The sequence below is a fragment of the Pteropus alecto genome, unplaced genomic scaffold (genome assembly GCF_000325575.1).
Source record: "Pteropus alecto unplaced genomic scaffold, ASM32557v1 scaffold7, whole genome shotgun sequence".
NCBI lineage: Eukaryota > Metazoa > Chordata > Mammalia > Chiroptera > Pteropodidae > Pteropus > Pteropus alecto.
This window is the reverse complement of record NW_006494614.1, coordinates 60,633,110-60,644,602: the sequence shown is the minus strand read 5'-3', so window position 1 is coordinate 60,644,602 and position 11,493 is coordinate 60,633,110. Positions and strand designations below refer to the sequence as shown.

Genomic DNA, 11,493 nt, shown 5'->3' with positions numbered 1-11,493 from the left:
CACAAATCAGTCTCTAATTAAAAGCACAGTTTTAGTACAGAGGTTCCTCAAAAAATTATGAATAGAGCTACCATATGACCCAGCAATCCCTCTCCTGGGTATATATCCCCCAAAATTGAAAATATTTATCCATAAAGATTTATGCACCCCTACATTCATTGCAGCGTTATTCAAAATAGCCAAGACATGGAAACAACCTAAGTGCCCTTCAACAGATTATTGGGTAAAGAAAATGTGATACACACACACACACACACACACACACACACACACACACACACACACACACAATGGAATATTACTAAGCCATAAAAAATGATGACGTATTACCATTTGTGACAACATAAATAGAACTTGAGAATATCGTGCTAAGTGAAGTAAGTCAGACAGAAAAGGACAAGAAACATGATTTCATCCATATGTGAGATATAAAACAGAAAGCAAACAAAACAAACTCAGACGTAGACAACAGTATGATGGTTACCAGAGGGGAAGGGGAAGAGGGGGAGGATGAAGAGGGTAAGGGGGGTCAAACATATGGTGACAGAAAGACATTAGATCTTAGGTGGTGAGCACACGATGCAATATACAGATGGTGTATTATAGAACTGTACATCTGAAACTTATATTAACAAATGTTACCCGCCAAAATTTAATTTTTTACAAAGTATACTTTTGTATGAAAGTTAAGAAAGTTAGCACGCTCCTTGACAAGAGTAGAAGAGGCCCTTAGGCCTCACAACATGTTGACCATTAAGGCATTGCCACCTCCTTCATGGCTTTTCCCACTTCTGGTCATACATCCAAAAGAACTGAAAGTTGGGACTCAAACAGATATCTGTAAACCTGTGTTCATAGCAGCATTATTCACAACAGCCAAAGGTGGCAACAACCCAAATGTCTGTCTGTTGATGAATGGACACACTAAATGGGATGTATACGTAAAATGGAATATTATTCAGCCTTAAAAAAGTAAGGACATTCTGACACATGCTACTACATGAACGAACCTTGAGATCATTATGCTGAGTGAAATAAGTCATATACAAAAGGTCACATATGATTCCACTAATATGATGCAGGTAGAGTGGTCAAATTCACACAGACAGAGAGTAGAACATTTCCAGGGGCTGGGGGCAGTGGGGAATGGGAAGTTATTGTTTATAGGTAGAGTTTCAGCTTGGGATGAACAGAAAGTGGTGGAGATGGATAGTGACGATAGTTGCACAATGTGAATGTACTTAATCCTACTGAGTTGTACAGTTAAAAATAGTTAAAATTATAAATTTGTCATGTATACTCTACCACAAAAATTTAAAAGCATATACTGCATCCTGTAAGATGGAATCCTATCTCGAGAGCATTATCACCCAATGGCCCCCCACTGAGCCTTCAGAAGGCCCCTTCCATTAGGCCAGCTGCTTCAAGGTAAAGGTGGTATGTGGTAAAACCAGTGAGGTCCATGGGCGTGAGCCCCCTGCCACATGAACAGACCCAGACAGTGCCATGTAGGGGCTCAGCATTGATCTTGGCTGTTGGCAGATTAGGCACTTGACATCAGTGGCGACCAAGTCAGCCTTTGGGAAAGGAAGCCAATGTGTGGGGCCCACGTGTGGGGCCCATCTGTGGCCTCCATCCCTGCCACCATAGCGGCTTAGTCCACGGACTCATTGAACAAACACAGAGGTGCCATGGGGAGAGCCCCGCCAAGCACCATAATTTTCGTTGACTGCTTTAGTTCCTGAGCATTGCTCACACTTTCCTGTTTCTATGTCTCATAACCCAGAGATTTCAATGTGTTGGATGGATGTTAATCCATTACAGTGAGTATCCTCACTGAGCTCAAATTCACTTTCCTGAACTTCTAGGAGGTGTGGTTCTGCAGTATGGGTCCATCTCAGAGATCAGCCCAAGAGGGTGTCAAGACTGAGAATGCTCTAGCCCCTCTGGACCTTACCAAGGGCCCCTGCATTCACCTGCTGTTGGAACGAGCAGCCCTCCCAGCCTCACCGGATGGTCCCGCTGGGCTAACTTCCCAGGGAAAACCTTGGCTACCATGGGGTCTCAGTTCTCAAGTCCATCAGCTGAACCCTGCTTCCCTCTGCTTCCTCTGGCACTGAAGCAGCTACTGTGTATGGCTTGTAGCTTTGATTGATTTGTCCTCACCCATTTGTATTTTGGGAATCATGTAGGAATATAACAACTGATTTTCTGATATGTCAATAGGGTTTTTAGTTTTGCTATCTAACTAGTTTTTATGTGGGGATTCACAGAAATTCAAAAAGTATGCCACCACAGCCTTCATATTTCCATAATCCCTTTCCCCTTGCTTTTAACTGTTCCCCCACCCCAACCCCCAACCCCCAATTGGTCATCATCATTTTTGCTGTTGTATTCAACTGATGTTTGAGTGGATTTGCCTTCATGGTTCCCAATCCCTTGCTCACCTTTCCTTCTTCTCTCAGTAAGGACCTGTTAGTAATAAATGCTCAGTCTTCACCTGAATCTTTTTTCCCCTCTGCTCTCGGTTTATAGTTTAGCTGATTATATCATTCGAGATGAAACTATTGTTCCATGGCCTTCTGGCTTCTAGAGTAGAATTTCATGTCCCTTTGTAGGTAATGATTTTTAAATTCTACAGTGTAGAATTTGTCAGCTGGTAATATAAGGTGAGCACTGAGAGGCAAAAATAAAAATAGCAAAAAAGGACAAAGGGATTTTAAATGGCAAGGAGCTCAACAAGCGTTAGGTGTGAGCGGCAGCCAGACACAGGTCTTGCAATAGCCCCACATGGAGATGTAGTAGCAGGAACTCTCACTCTGAGGAATCCCCACCTGAGGCCCACTCCTGGGGGCACAAGGACCCCTCTGGCCTCCAGGGAGCTAAACCAGGGGCTATTCCAACGGTCTTCTTGGTGTTTCTCAAAATCCTGCCCCAAATTCATGCCACAAAAAGAGCCACAATATTCTCCCTGAAAACCGACAGGAAGCAGTCCAGGGGCTAAATGAGCAAACAACGCCCACTCCCACCTCCCCGCTCCTCCACCCCCTCCGAAAAGAGCTCACCCCACCCTCATTCCAGTGGTCTGTGAGGCCCCTATACTCAGCATCTGCGCTCTCCACTCTCACCCCCACATCCTTCTACCCCTCACAGAGCTCCAGATCAGGTCCCAGGCCCTACTGAAGTCTCTTTAATTCCCTGAACAAGCTCTGTCCTGCCTCAGGGTCTTTGTTTGTTTGCTGTCCTTCAAGTCTAGAACTGTCTCCACCCACCACCCCGGCCTCCACTTAAGCCTTGGCATGGATGGTCCCTTCTCATGCGAGTCTCAGCTCACGTTTCCTCCTCGATGAGACCTCCCCCATCCAACCTAAAAACGTTTGCATGCCAACCCAAACCCCCATCAGCTCTGAGGAGCACTGTTAAATCTTCTCATTATTTCACCCATTAATGTTTTGCTTGTCCTGTGAGGGTGAGGGCCCCAAGAGTCATGTTCACTATTACATCCCCATGACATGTAGACAATCGACGGTAAAGTAGACTCCCAGTTCAAGGATGGTGGGTGAATCTAACATCAACTGTCTGCTCCCTCCCAGATCCCCACTAAAATGACAGTCAACGGATTTTTTTAAGGCTTAAACCCACAAGGACAAAGAGAACTGAAGAGGACATGATAAGTCACATTTTGGAATCAGAAACCGATGTACAAGTGGCAATCCTCTTAGCAAGAGGAATCTCCTTAGAGGTTCCTCCGTGGTAAGAAGCCTGGAGAGCCTGATCACTCACTCCAAGGGAAAGTCCCAGGCTCAGGGAGGCTCCATTTGGAGCTATTACAGGATAGAAGCAGAGTTTGGGGATCAAAAGGACTTTCAAACACCATCTCCATCACTCACTCACTTCCACTCAGGTAGAACACTGCTTCCAGCCCATTCAGTTCCAACATCTACCCCGGGTAACAGCCCTGTCCTCTCAGGGTTGTTCTGAGACCGTGGTATTGGAGCGACCGGTCCAGGGTAGGTACACCAATGGTCATTTAAGCATCAAGTGATGGGCTAGGGGTGACCTTGGCCCAGGTCAGGCACCTCAGCCCCACCACAGGAGCCCACCCTAGGAAGGAGCTGAAAATGGCATCACCCAGCAGGAGACCTGAGCTTTGTAGCTGAAGCCATCCAAAGCCACTCTAGTCCCCGCAGCCAGACTCCCATGCCCCACAGGTCCTGGCATTTCCTCTTCCCTACCAGGCGGTGAGGGACTCCCTGGGAAGTCAGCTGGCCCTTTGAGAACAAGGGATCAAGGGCTTTCTAAAGCCCTAGGAAGATACTACAATCAGGGGCTATATTTAAACTGCTCTACTATCTAATGCCCTCCTCCTGCAACAGACCCCTGGTCAGGCTTTAGGGACCAACTTCTCATTCCACTTAGAGCTGGACTTCTCCAGGGCTACCTCCCACTCTCGCCTCATTCCTATACCAACGCTGCTGGGAGACTTCTTTGCACCAACATCTCTTGCAGCTTATTATATTCTAGGATTTGTTCTGCTTCTCCATGCAGGGATGTTAGAGCAGGTCAGAGAACAGGAGAGTAGGACAGCCCTACAGGGAACTTACCGGGGGCCAGGATAATGTTCCTTAAATCACTGCCTTACCTGGTTTTGGCTTTGTTGTAGTTTTTCAGATCAAAGGCTGAGAGTAGCCAGGGAACTGAGCAGACCCAGGGAAATGAGTCCGTCACTGAGACCTCCTGCTCTTTCCAGGCTCATGGTCTACCCACTCCAACCAACACATCAACAATTTCTAGGGGGGAGGGCCAATCCCAGAATAAAGGTGGCCATAGTGACTTCTGTCAGTCTGGACACTATGAAAGAATTTTAATCACAAAACTCTTGTCATAACCTAAAACATTTCATATGATGTCCCCATATACAATTTATTTTTGTCATTTCATTCATACCCAAAATATATTTATATCAGACACTTGGGAGAAACCTATTATGTTAAAAGTAACAGACACTTTCATTAGATCAAGAAGGAATCAACCACAAGGATGTCACGTAAACTGCTTATTTATTAGCATTCCAACTGCAAAATAATGGTTTCCAGTAAATATGCTGAACTGCAAGGAAATGACAGAACAAGATGAGGTTCAGATGCATGAATGGTGGGTTCTTATTTCTTCCACTCATTCTTGTCGTAGTCCCACTTGGCAGAGAAGCCCTGGATTGGGCTGACCTTCATGTCGAGCATCCTCTTGGTCTGCTTGGCCACCCACTCCTCTTCAAAGGTGTGCGGGATGGGGCCATACACTACAGTCCAAAACAACCTCATGAGGCAACACTGTCTTGACTAGTTGTTTCTAAGCCAATGTGCTCTATGGGTTAGGTCTTCCCCAAAACACTGGCAACCAGGTCAGTTAAGTCACCTGCCACTCAACACCCACACAAATGCACTGGTTTTGAATTCTGGACACTGAGAACTCTTGATAGTTCAACTATTCCTTTGTTTATAAGTTAGCAGTTATATACTTAAGCTAAAATCAGAATGTCTTCTCTATAGGATATAGAGAATAGGATCTATAGGTTAGCAATGAGCAGAGAGTCAAAGGAGACTTGGGAGAAGATCAAAGACATGGGCACAGGTCTATTAACTGTTGTCCATAGTCAAATCACAACAAATTACACCTACTCAGAATGGGAAGATACCTATTCTGCCTGGAAAGAACGAACCCAGGAGAGGCAGCACTAGAATGTTAGGGAAGTGATGTTGGAGTGGGCAGGCAACCCCGACAGTAAGGGGAAACGGTTAGGTCTGAAGACCCGGAATTCTGGTTGCGATAAACCAGAATTCTAAACAGCTGAAATAGCCCTTCAACGAGTAAGAGTTCTCTTCTCTTTGATCAAACCTTCACTACATCTTCTTCTGATAACTGACTAGTGAGCAGACAAACGTCTGCTGAAAATGTGTGCTGTACAAACTGAAAAGTAGCTCGCTACTAAGCAGCTATGGCCCACCATGAATAAATGATTCTGGCTTATACTTCAGTTCACACAAGCCAATTTCACACACCTGGTCAACAATCATGGAATAGACCCCAGATTAGAGTCCCTGTCCTATGAAAGCCACCCCACAGCCCACTCCTGGGCACTCAAGGATGGAGCTAGCTATGCTGGCTAAATCCAGGTCTTATGTGATTGAGGGCTTTTCACCTGAGAGTCACTCCAGGCACATGGTCCCTTCTTACTTCTCTACTCACCATAATGCTTCTCCCAGATCAGAACGAGAGCGGTGAAGCCAATGAAGAACATGGCGGTGCCCACAACTGTCTTCCACTCATTTGTGCTCCTGTTCATTTCAGCAAAGCTCTCATTGAACTTAATGCGATACACTGGGAGCAGAAAGAACAGCTGTTTGCAGGAATAACGACCACCAGGACCAACCACTCCCTTGTCCTCAGTGCTCCATCCTTTCTCACCCCAGCACTACAGAGGGGTGAACATGGCATTGAGAATATGATTGAGGCCTGTGGCTGTAACACACTCACGCACATGCTCACATGTACACATGTTCTCATACATGCACATAGGAGTGAAGGAGAAAATGGAGTCTGTTTTGGGCCAAAAAAAGTTTTTAAATTTTAAAAATGAAATTCTTTCTTCTCCAAATTACAGTATAAGGGTCAATTTAATCACATATTTTCATTTCTCCTTCATACATGACAATGTTTTGCTGATGTCCTGTCAATAATTTACAGTAAACTCAGTCTCACCCAGCAGAGGCACTAATACGCTGCATCCACACGCTACACACTCAACTGACCCACACTCAGCTGCTCTGTGTCCAGGTTCCTGTTCCTCCCCAGGGGCCAGTGCCCCATAAACACAAAAGGGCCTGGGCAGAAGTCCACCAGCCAAGCAAGGAAAGTGGGCCCTGGAGCAGCCTCACAGAAACACAATACACCGACCCTCCCATGCACGCTGGTCTCTGGGCAGCACCCCAGCACTCACAGTAAACACGCTTTCACACAGTGTGCCTGTCTTTTCCTTCAATACCCACATTCAACTTTTTCATCAATGGAGAGGCTGCTCCAGGGGCTCTTCTCCTTCTCTTTCAAGGCCTTCTGGCTGGCGGAAAGATTCTTGATATGGGTCACATCAGGCAAGGGATAGTCACGCCGGTCGACATAACTTGGGAGAGCATAGTCTTCACTCTTCACAACACTCCCTAAAAAACACATTGGCTAAATATCAGAAAATTCACATAGGTTCGGAGTTTCAAAACAAAGTAGTACTTCTAAAAACCGAAATAAGCACATGTATGCACCCCCTGAAAAGCTCGGTCATGTAGACACTGTTCAAACAGCTGAAGGACTGTCATGTGGAACAAGGAGCGGGCTTGTCCTGCGTGGCCCAGACAGCAGAATGAGGACGGTAGGCAGACAGCCAACAAGAGCACTTTTCATCACAGCCAAACAGAAACCTGCCAGGAGCAACCGCTCACAGAGGCAGCAATTTCCGCTACTAACAGTATTCACAAAGAGGTCAGACAAGGGCTCTCAGGGTTCCCTGCCCTGGGCCGAGACTGAACTAAACGAAGGCCCTTCTGCGAGTCACTTGAACTAATGAGGAAGAACAAAAACAATTAAAACTCATAAAAGAAATAAGTTCAAAGCTCAGAAACAAAGTCATATGAAAAGATGGTTACTACATCTGTTTATCATAGCAATAATAATAATGATAATAACAACAACAACAACCTGTGTCCAAGAGAGGATGGAGTTAGCTAGCTCCTTAGAAACATGTACCATAGAGCCATTTGTTCCGTCTGTTCAACAAATGTTTGCCTGCTATATGCTAAGCATGGTTCTAGACATCTGGGATCATTAGTGAACAAAACAGATTCCTATCTACTGGTGACTATATGCTAGAAGTAGGAAACAAACAAACATAACAGACACATAAATTAGAGTATGTTAAGAAATGAGCCTCTGGAAAAAAAGAACAGAAAAAAGGAATAGGGGTACACATAAGGCAGGAAAACATTAAAACAGTAAAGAGAAAGAGGTAGACCTGTGTGCTCAAAATGGAAAAACAATCACGTACTCATCAAGTCACAGAACAATATCAAGGTTGTTTTGTTTTACTTTTTAAAAATGTAAATCATGTATATGTACTTACATGTACATATAACTAAAGACACAAAACTCTAGGCAAATTACACTCAAGTTGTTATCAGGGGAAGACAAGAGGATGAAAGGGAGATTTCTGCTCAAATAGAAATTTTAGTTCCTTAAAATGCATACCCATGTATTACCCCAGTAAATGTAAATAAGAAAAAGGTTCAGATAGCAGGAAAAAAAGAAATATTTTAATTTTTAATTAAGGTTTTTCCCACTGATAAAAGTTTTTTCAATTTCCATCCAACATCTGCAAAAAAACTTTATGATCCAAACTGGTACAGAGGTATGAAGTCCTGCAAAAATGCTTCACCTCTATTAGTTTAGTCCCAATGATTAAAATCTCCCAAATCATGTTACTAGTGAAATAAAACATTCAGCCTTAAGCAAAGCAGTATCATTTCTCTAGATACTTATCTTTGCCATGCAAATGACTGGGACATTTATATATCTATACTCGACCTTAACCCAAAAGGATTTGAGGTGAAAAAGGCTAGAATTATTTTCCAATTTTACAATTCTAAGATTCTATTAAAATAAGTAAACTAAAAATAATGGTTATACATCAGCACACAGCTTACACATGAATCATCAAAAACAGATGTAAATTGGGGTGATGAGAATGTTCTAAAATTGATTGTGATAATTATGGTACAACTCAAGGACTGTACTAAAAAACCACTGAAGTGTACACTTTAAAAAGGTGACTATGTTATATGAATTTCATCTCAACAAAACTTATTATAAAGATGTACAGTCATGCACCACATAACAATGTTTCAGTCCACGATGAACCACATTTCCAATGGTGGTCCCATAAAATTATGGAGATGAAAAATTCCTAATAACACCTAGTGATGTCGGGGCCATTAAACACTATAGCAATTGTTCACATGTTTGTGGTGATGCTGGTGCACACAAACCCACTGCACTGCTAGTCATATAAAAGTTCAGCACGTACAATTATGTACAGTACATAATACGTAATAAATGACTGTGATTAATTTATGTATTTACTATACTTTTGTCATTATTTTAGAATGTACTCTTTCTACCTACAAAAGTTTGCTGTAAAACAGTGTGCCATGCTACACCAACAGCAGCCTCGCACATCCCATGCTTACCCAGTCTCTTGATTGCATTTTCTCTTGTACTTGATTTAATCTCGTTTTGTGCAGTAACATGGTATACAGGCTTGTAGCCTAGGAGCTAAAGGTTACACCACAGAGCCAAAGGGTGTAGTAGGCTGTAGTAGCCAGCGTTGTGGAAGTACACTCTACGACAAAATTGGCCAATGACACCTTTGCCAGAATGTATCCCAGTCGTTAAGTGGCACATGACTGTAAATGCTCGTAACCTTGGAGCACTCTTAGGCATAACACTGTATTTTCTAGAACAACAACAACTAATTCATGATCTCAGAGCTGCCAGGGGTTCTTTAGCTCTTTAGGCTTGGTCCCCCAGCAAATGGGGGTGGGAGAGCAAAGGTCAACATACCAAACTTTCCTTTGAAAAAGAGAGAAAAAGCAAAGATTTTGCATTCTAGTGAATGTTTTATTGTGTCTATCCTCAACCTGAATGGATTTTTGGCTGAGCCTCTGCTGAGGACATGTGGTGAATCTGAGCTCCCCTCACAATCAGATGTGTCACCCCATAAATATCCAAAGTAACAGTGGCAACTACCGATGGCACTCCATAGTGTTATCATTTTATGTGAAGAACAGGTTCATGCATTCATTTATCACTTGTATAATTAAAAGTTAAAAATTAAAGAACAAGACTTGTCTAAGAGACTGCAGTTTTCTCCATCTGCCTATTATGTGCTGGAGATGCAGCCATGAATAAGACAGGCCAGGTCCCTGGCCTCAAAAAACCTGCACTCTAGAGGCAAAGACAGACAATATTCAAACACAGACACAAAACCAACAGTACATCAGTGCTCTAAGAAACAACAGGGCAGAGTGATGATGTAGGATAGAGCATCTTCAGCACAGGTGGTCAGAAAAAGCTATTCTAACCTGCCTGATGTATGTGAGGAACAAAATACTGTACCACTGGTTGCTGGGACTGTGAGCAAACAGGGAGGGCTGGTTGGGTTGTTTGCTTTTTGAGTATGATGTGAAGAGATCAGAAAGACCAACTGCAGTTCTTACTCTAGACATGAGAAGCCACTGGAGGGTTTCAAGAAAGGACCTGCTCTTACTTTCTCTGCCAAAAACAATATCTAAGAGTAAGTCATAGCCAATACTACTATAAGCAACGGAAGCTAGCTTCCTATAAAAGAGCAAAATGACCAAAGGAACATGAAGAATCTTTGGGGGTGATGGAGACATTGTATGTTCTGACTAGGTTCATTGTTATACACTGAGCTTACCAAAATCCAAAGAACGGTACACCTAGAAAAGATAACTTTTACTTTCCGTAAATTGTACCTCAAACAAACAAAAAGCTAAGTAAAACTATCAGCAAAGCCAAAATAGAAATAAAATGTAATCCTGTAAGTGACTCCCTAGGCTTTTAATGAGGAAGTTTTTTTTTCCATATTAAACAATTTTTCTTTATTACATATTCATTTAAATAACAGATATTTCGATACTTTCACTAAAATGATGTTTTAGAGTCTATGTCTACAGTGTAATCCTGGACAACAGGATTATAGAGAAATTTAAAACAGTATCACCAATTTCAAGGGAAAACTCACACATAAAGCTGTTTGGTAATAGAGGTCACTGGTTATTGAGCCCCTAGATACATAAAGCTTGCTCTCCAAGTTCATCATCCATCACTCAAGCTTTGCACTTGACCCCTCAGTAACACACCCTGCCATGCTGATTTGCATTTTTTCCTTTTGTTTACTTTCCCTCTGCCTGGAATGCCAATCCCCTCTTGAACATGAGGTTAAAACTACTAGTCCTTTGGCAAAGCAAAGCCTTTCCTCCAGAACCCTCCCCTGAACTCTAGGCCAGGCTAAATGCTTCTCCTCAGGAGCCATCTGTTACTGAAACGCTGTTTTCATGTATCTGTCCCTCCCCAGATTACACACATTCTTGTGGAAAGATTTCGTATCTCATATTGTTTTTATTCTCAGTGCCTGACAGTGTCTAATACAGAAAAGATGCTTGATAAATGCAGAACTAAACTCGCTATGTGCCAAGCACTGAACTAGGCTCTTTACATATATATTTCAAGTTAGAAAACAGATTCTTAAACTTAAATAGCTAGTACAAGATAGGAGATTAAATCCAGCTCAGGCTAGGAAGTCGAAGCACACTCTCTTCCACTGCCCTAATAGTGTAAATGGTATTCAAGATAAGTGGTTGAGATTTT

The 11,493-nt window shown here is 42.9% G+C and overlaps 1 protein-coding gene and 1 non-coding gene across 2 annotated transcripts in view; one reads left to right on the top strand and one right to left on the bottom strand.

The window, feature by feature from the left end:
- Positions 1–672: 672 nt before the first annotated feature.
- LOC112474675 lies at positions 673–795 on the top strand. Its single transcript, XR_003044528.1, has one exon. It is a non-coding gene; the product is annotated as a U6atac minor spliceosomal RNA (small nuclear RNA).
- Positions 796–5,043: 4,248 nt separating this feature from the next.
- The window catches only part of LOC102880649, an 8,097-nt gene continuing 1,647 nt past the window's right edge, over positions 5,044–11,493 (bottom strand). The window contains exons 3-5 of the mRNA XM_006926735.3: positions 7,047–7,214; positions 6,247–6,378; positions 5,044–5,299 (exon numbers count right to left, since the gene is read on the bottom strand). Of these exons, the coding sequence (XP_006926797.1) occupies positions 5,163–5,299; positions 6,247–6,378; positions 7,047–7,214 (437 nt within the window). The 3' untranslated portion in view covers positions 5,044–5,162. The remainder of the gene's footprint in view (positions 5,300–6,246; positions 6,379–7,046; positions 7,215–11,493) is intronic.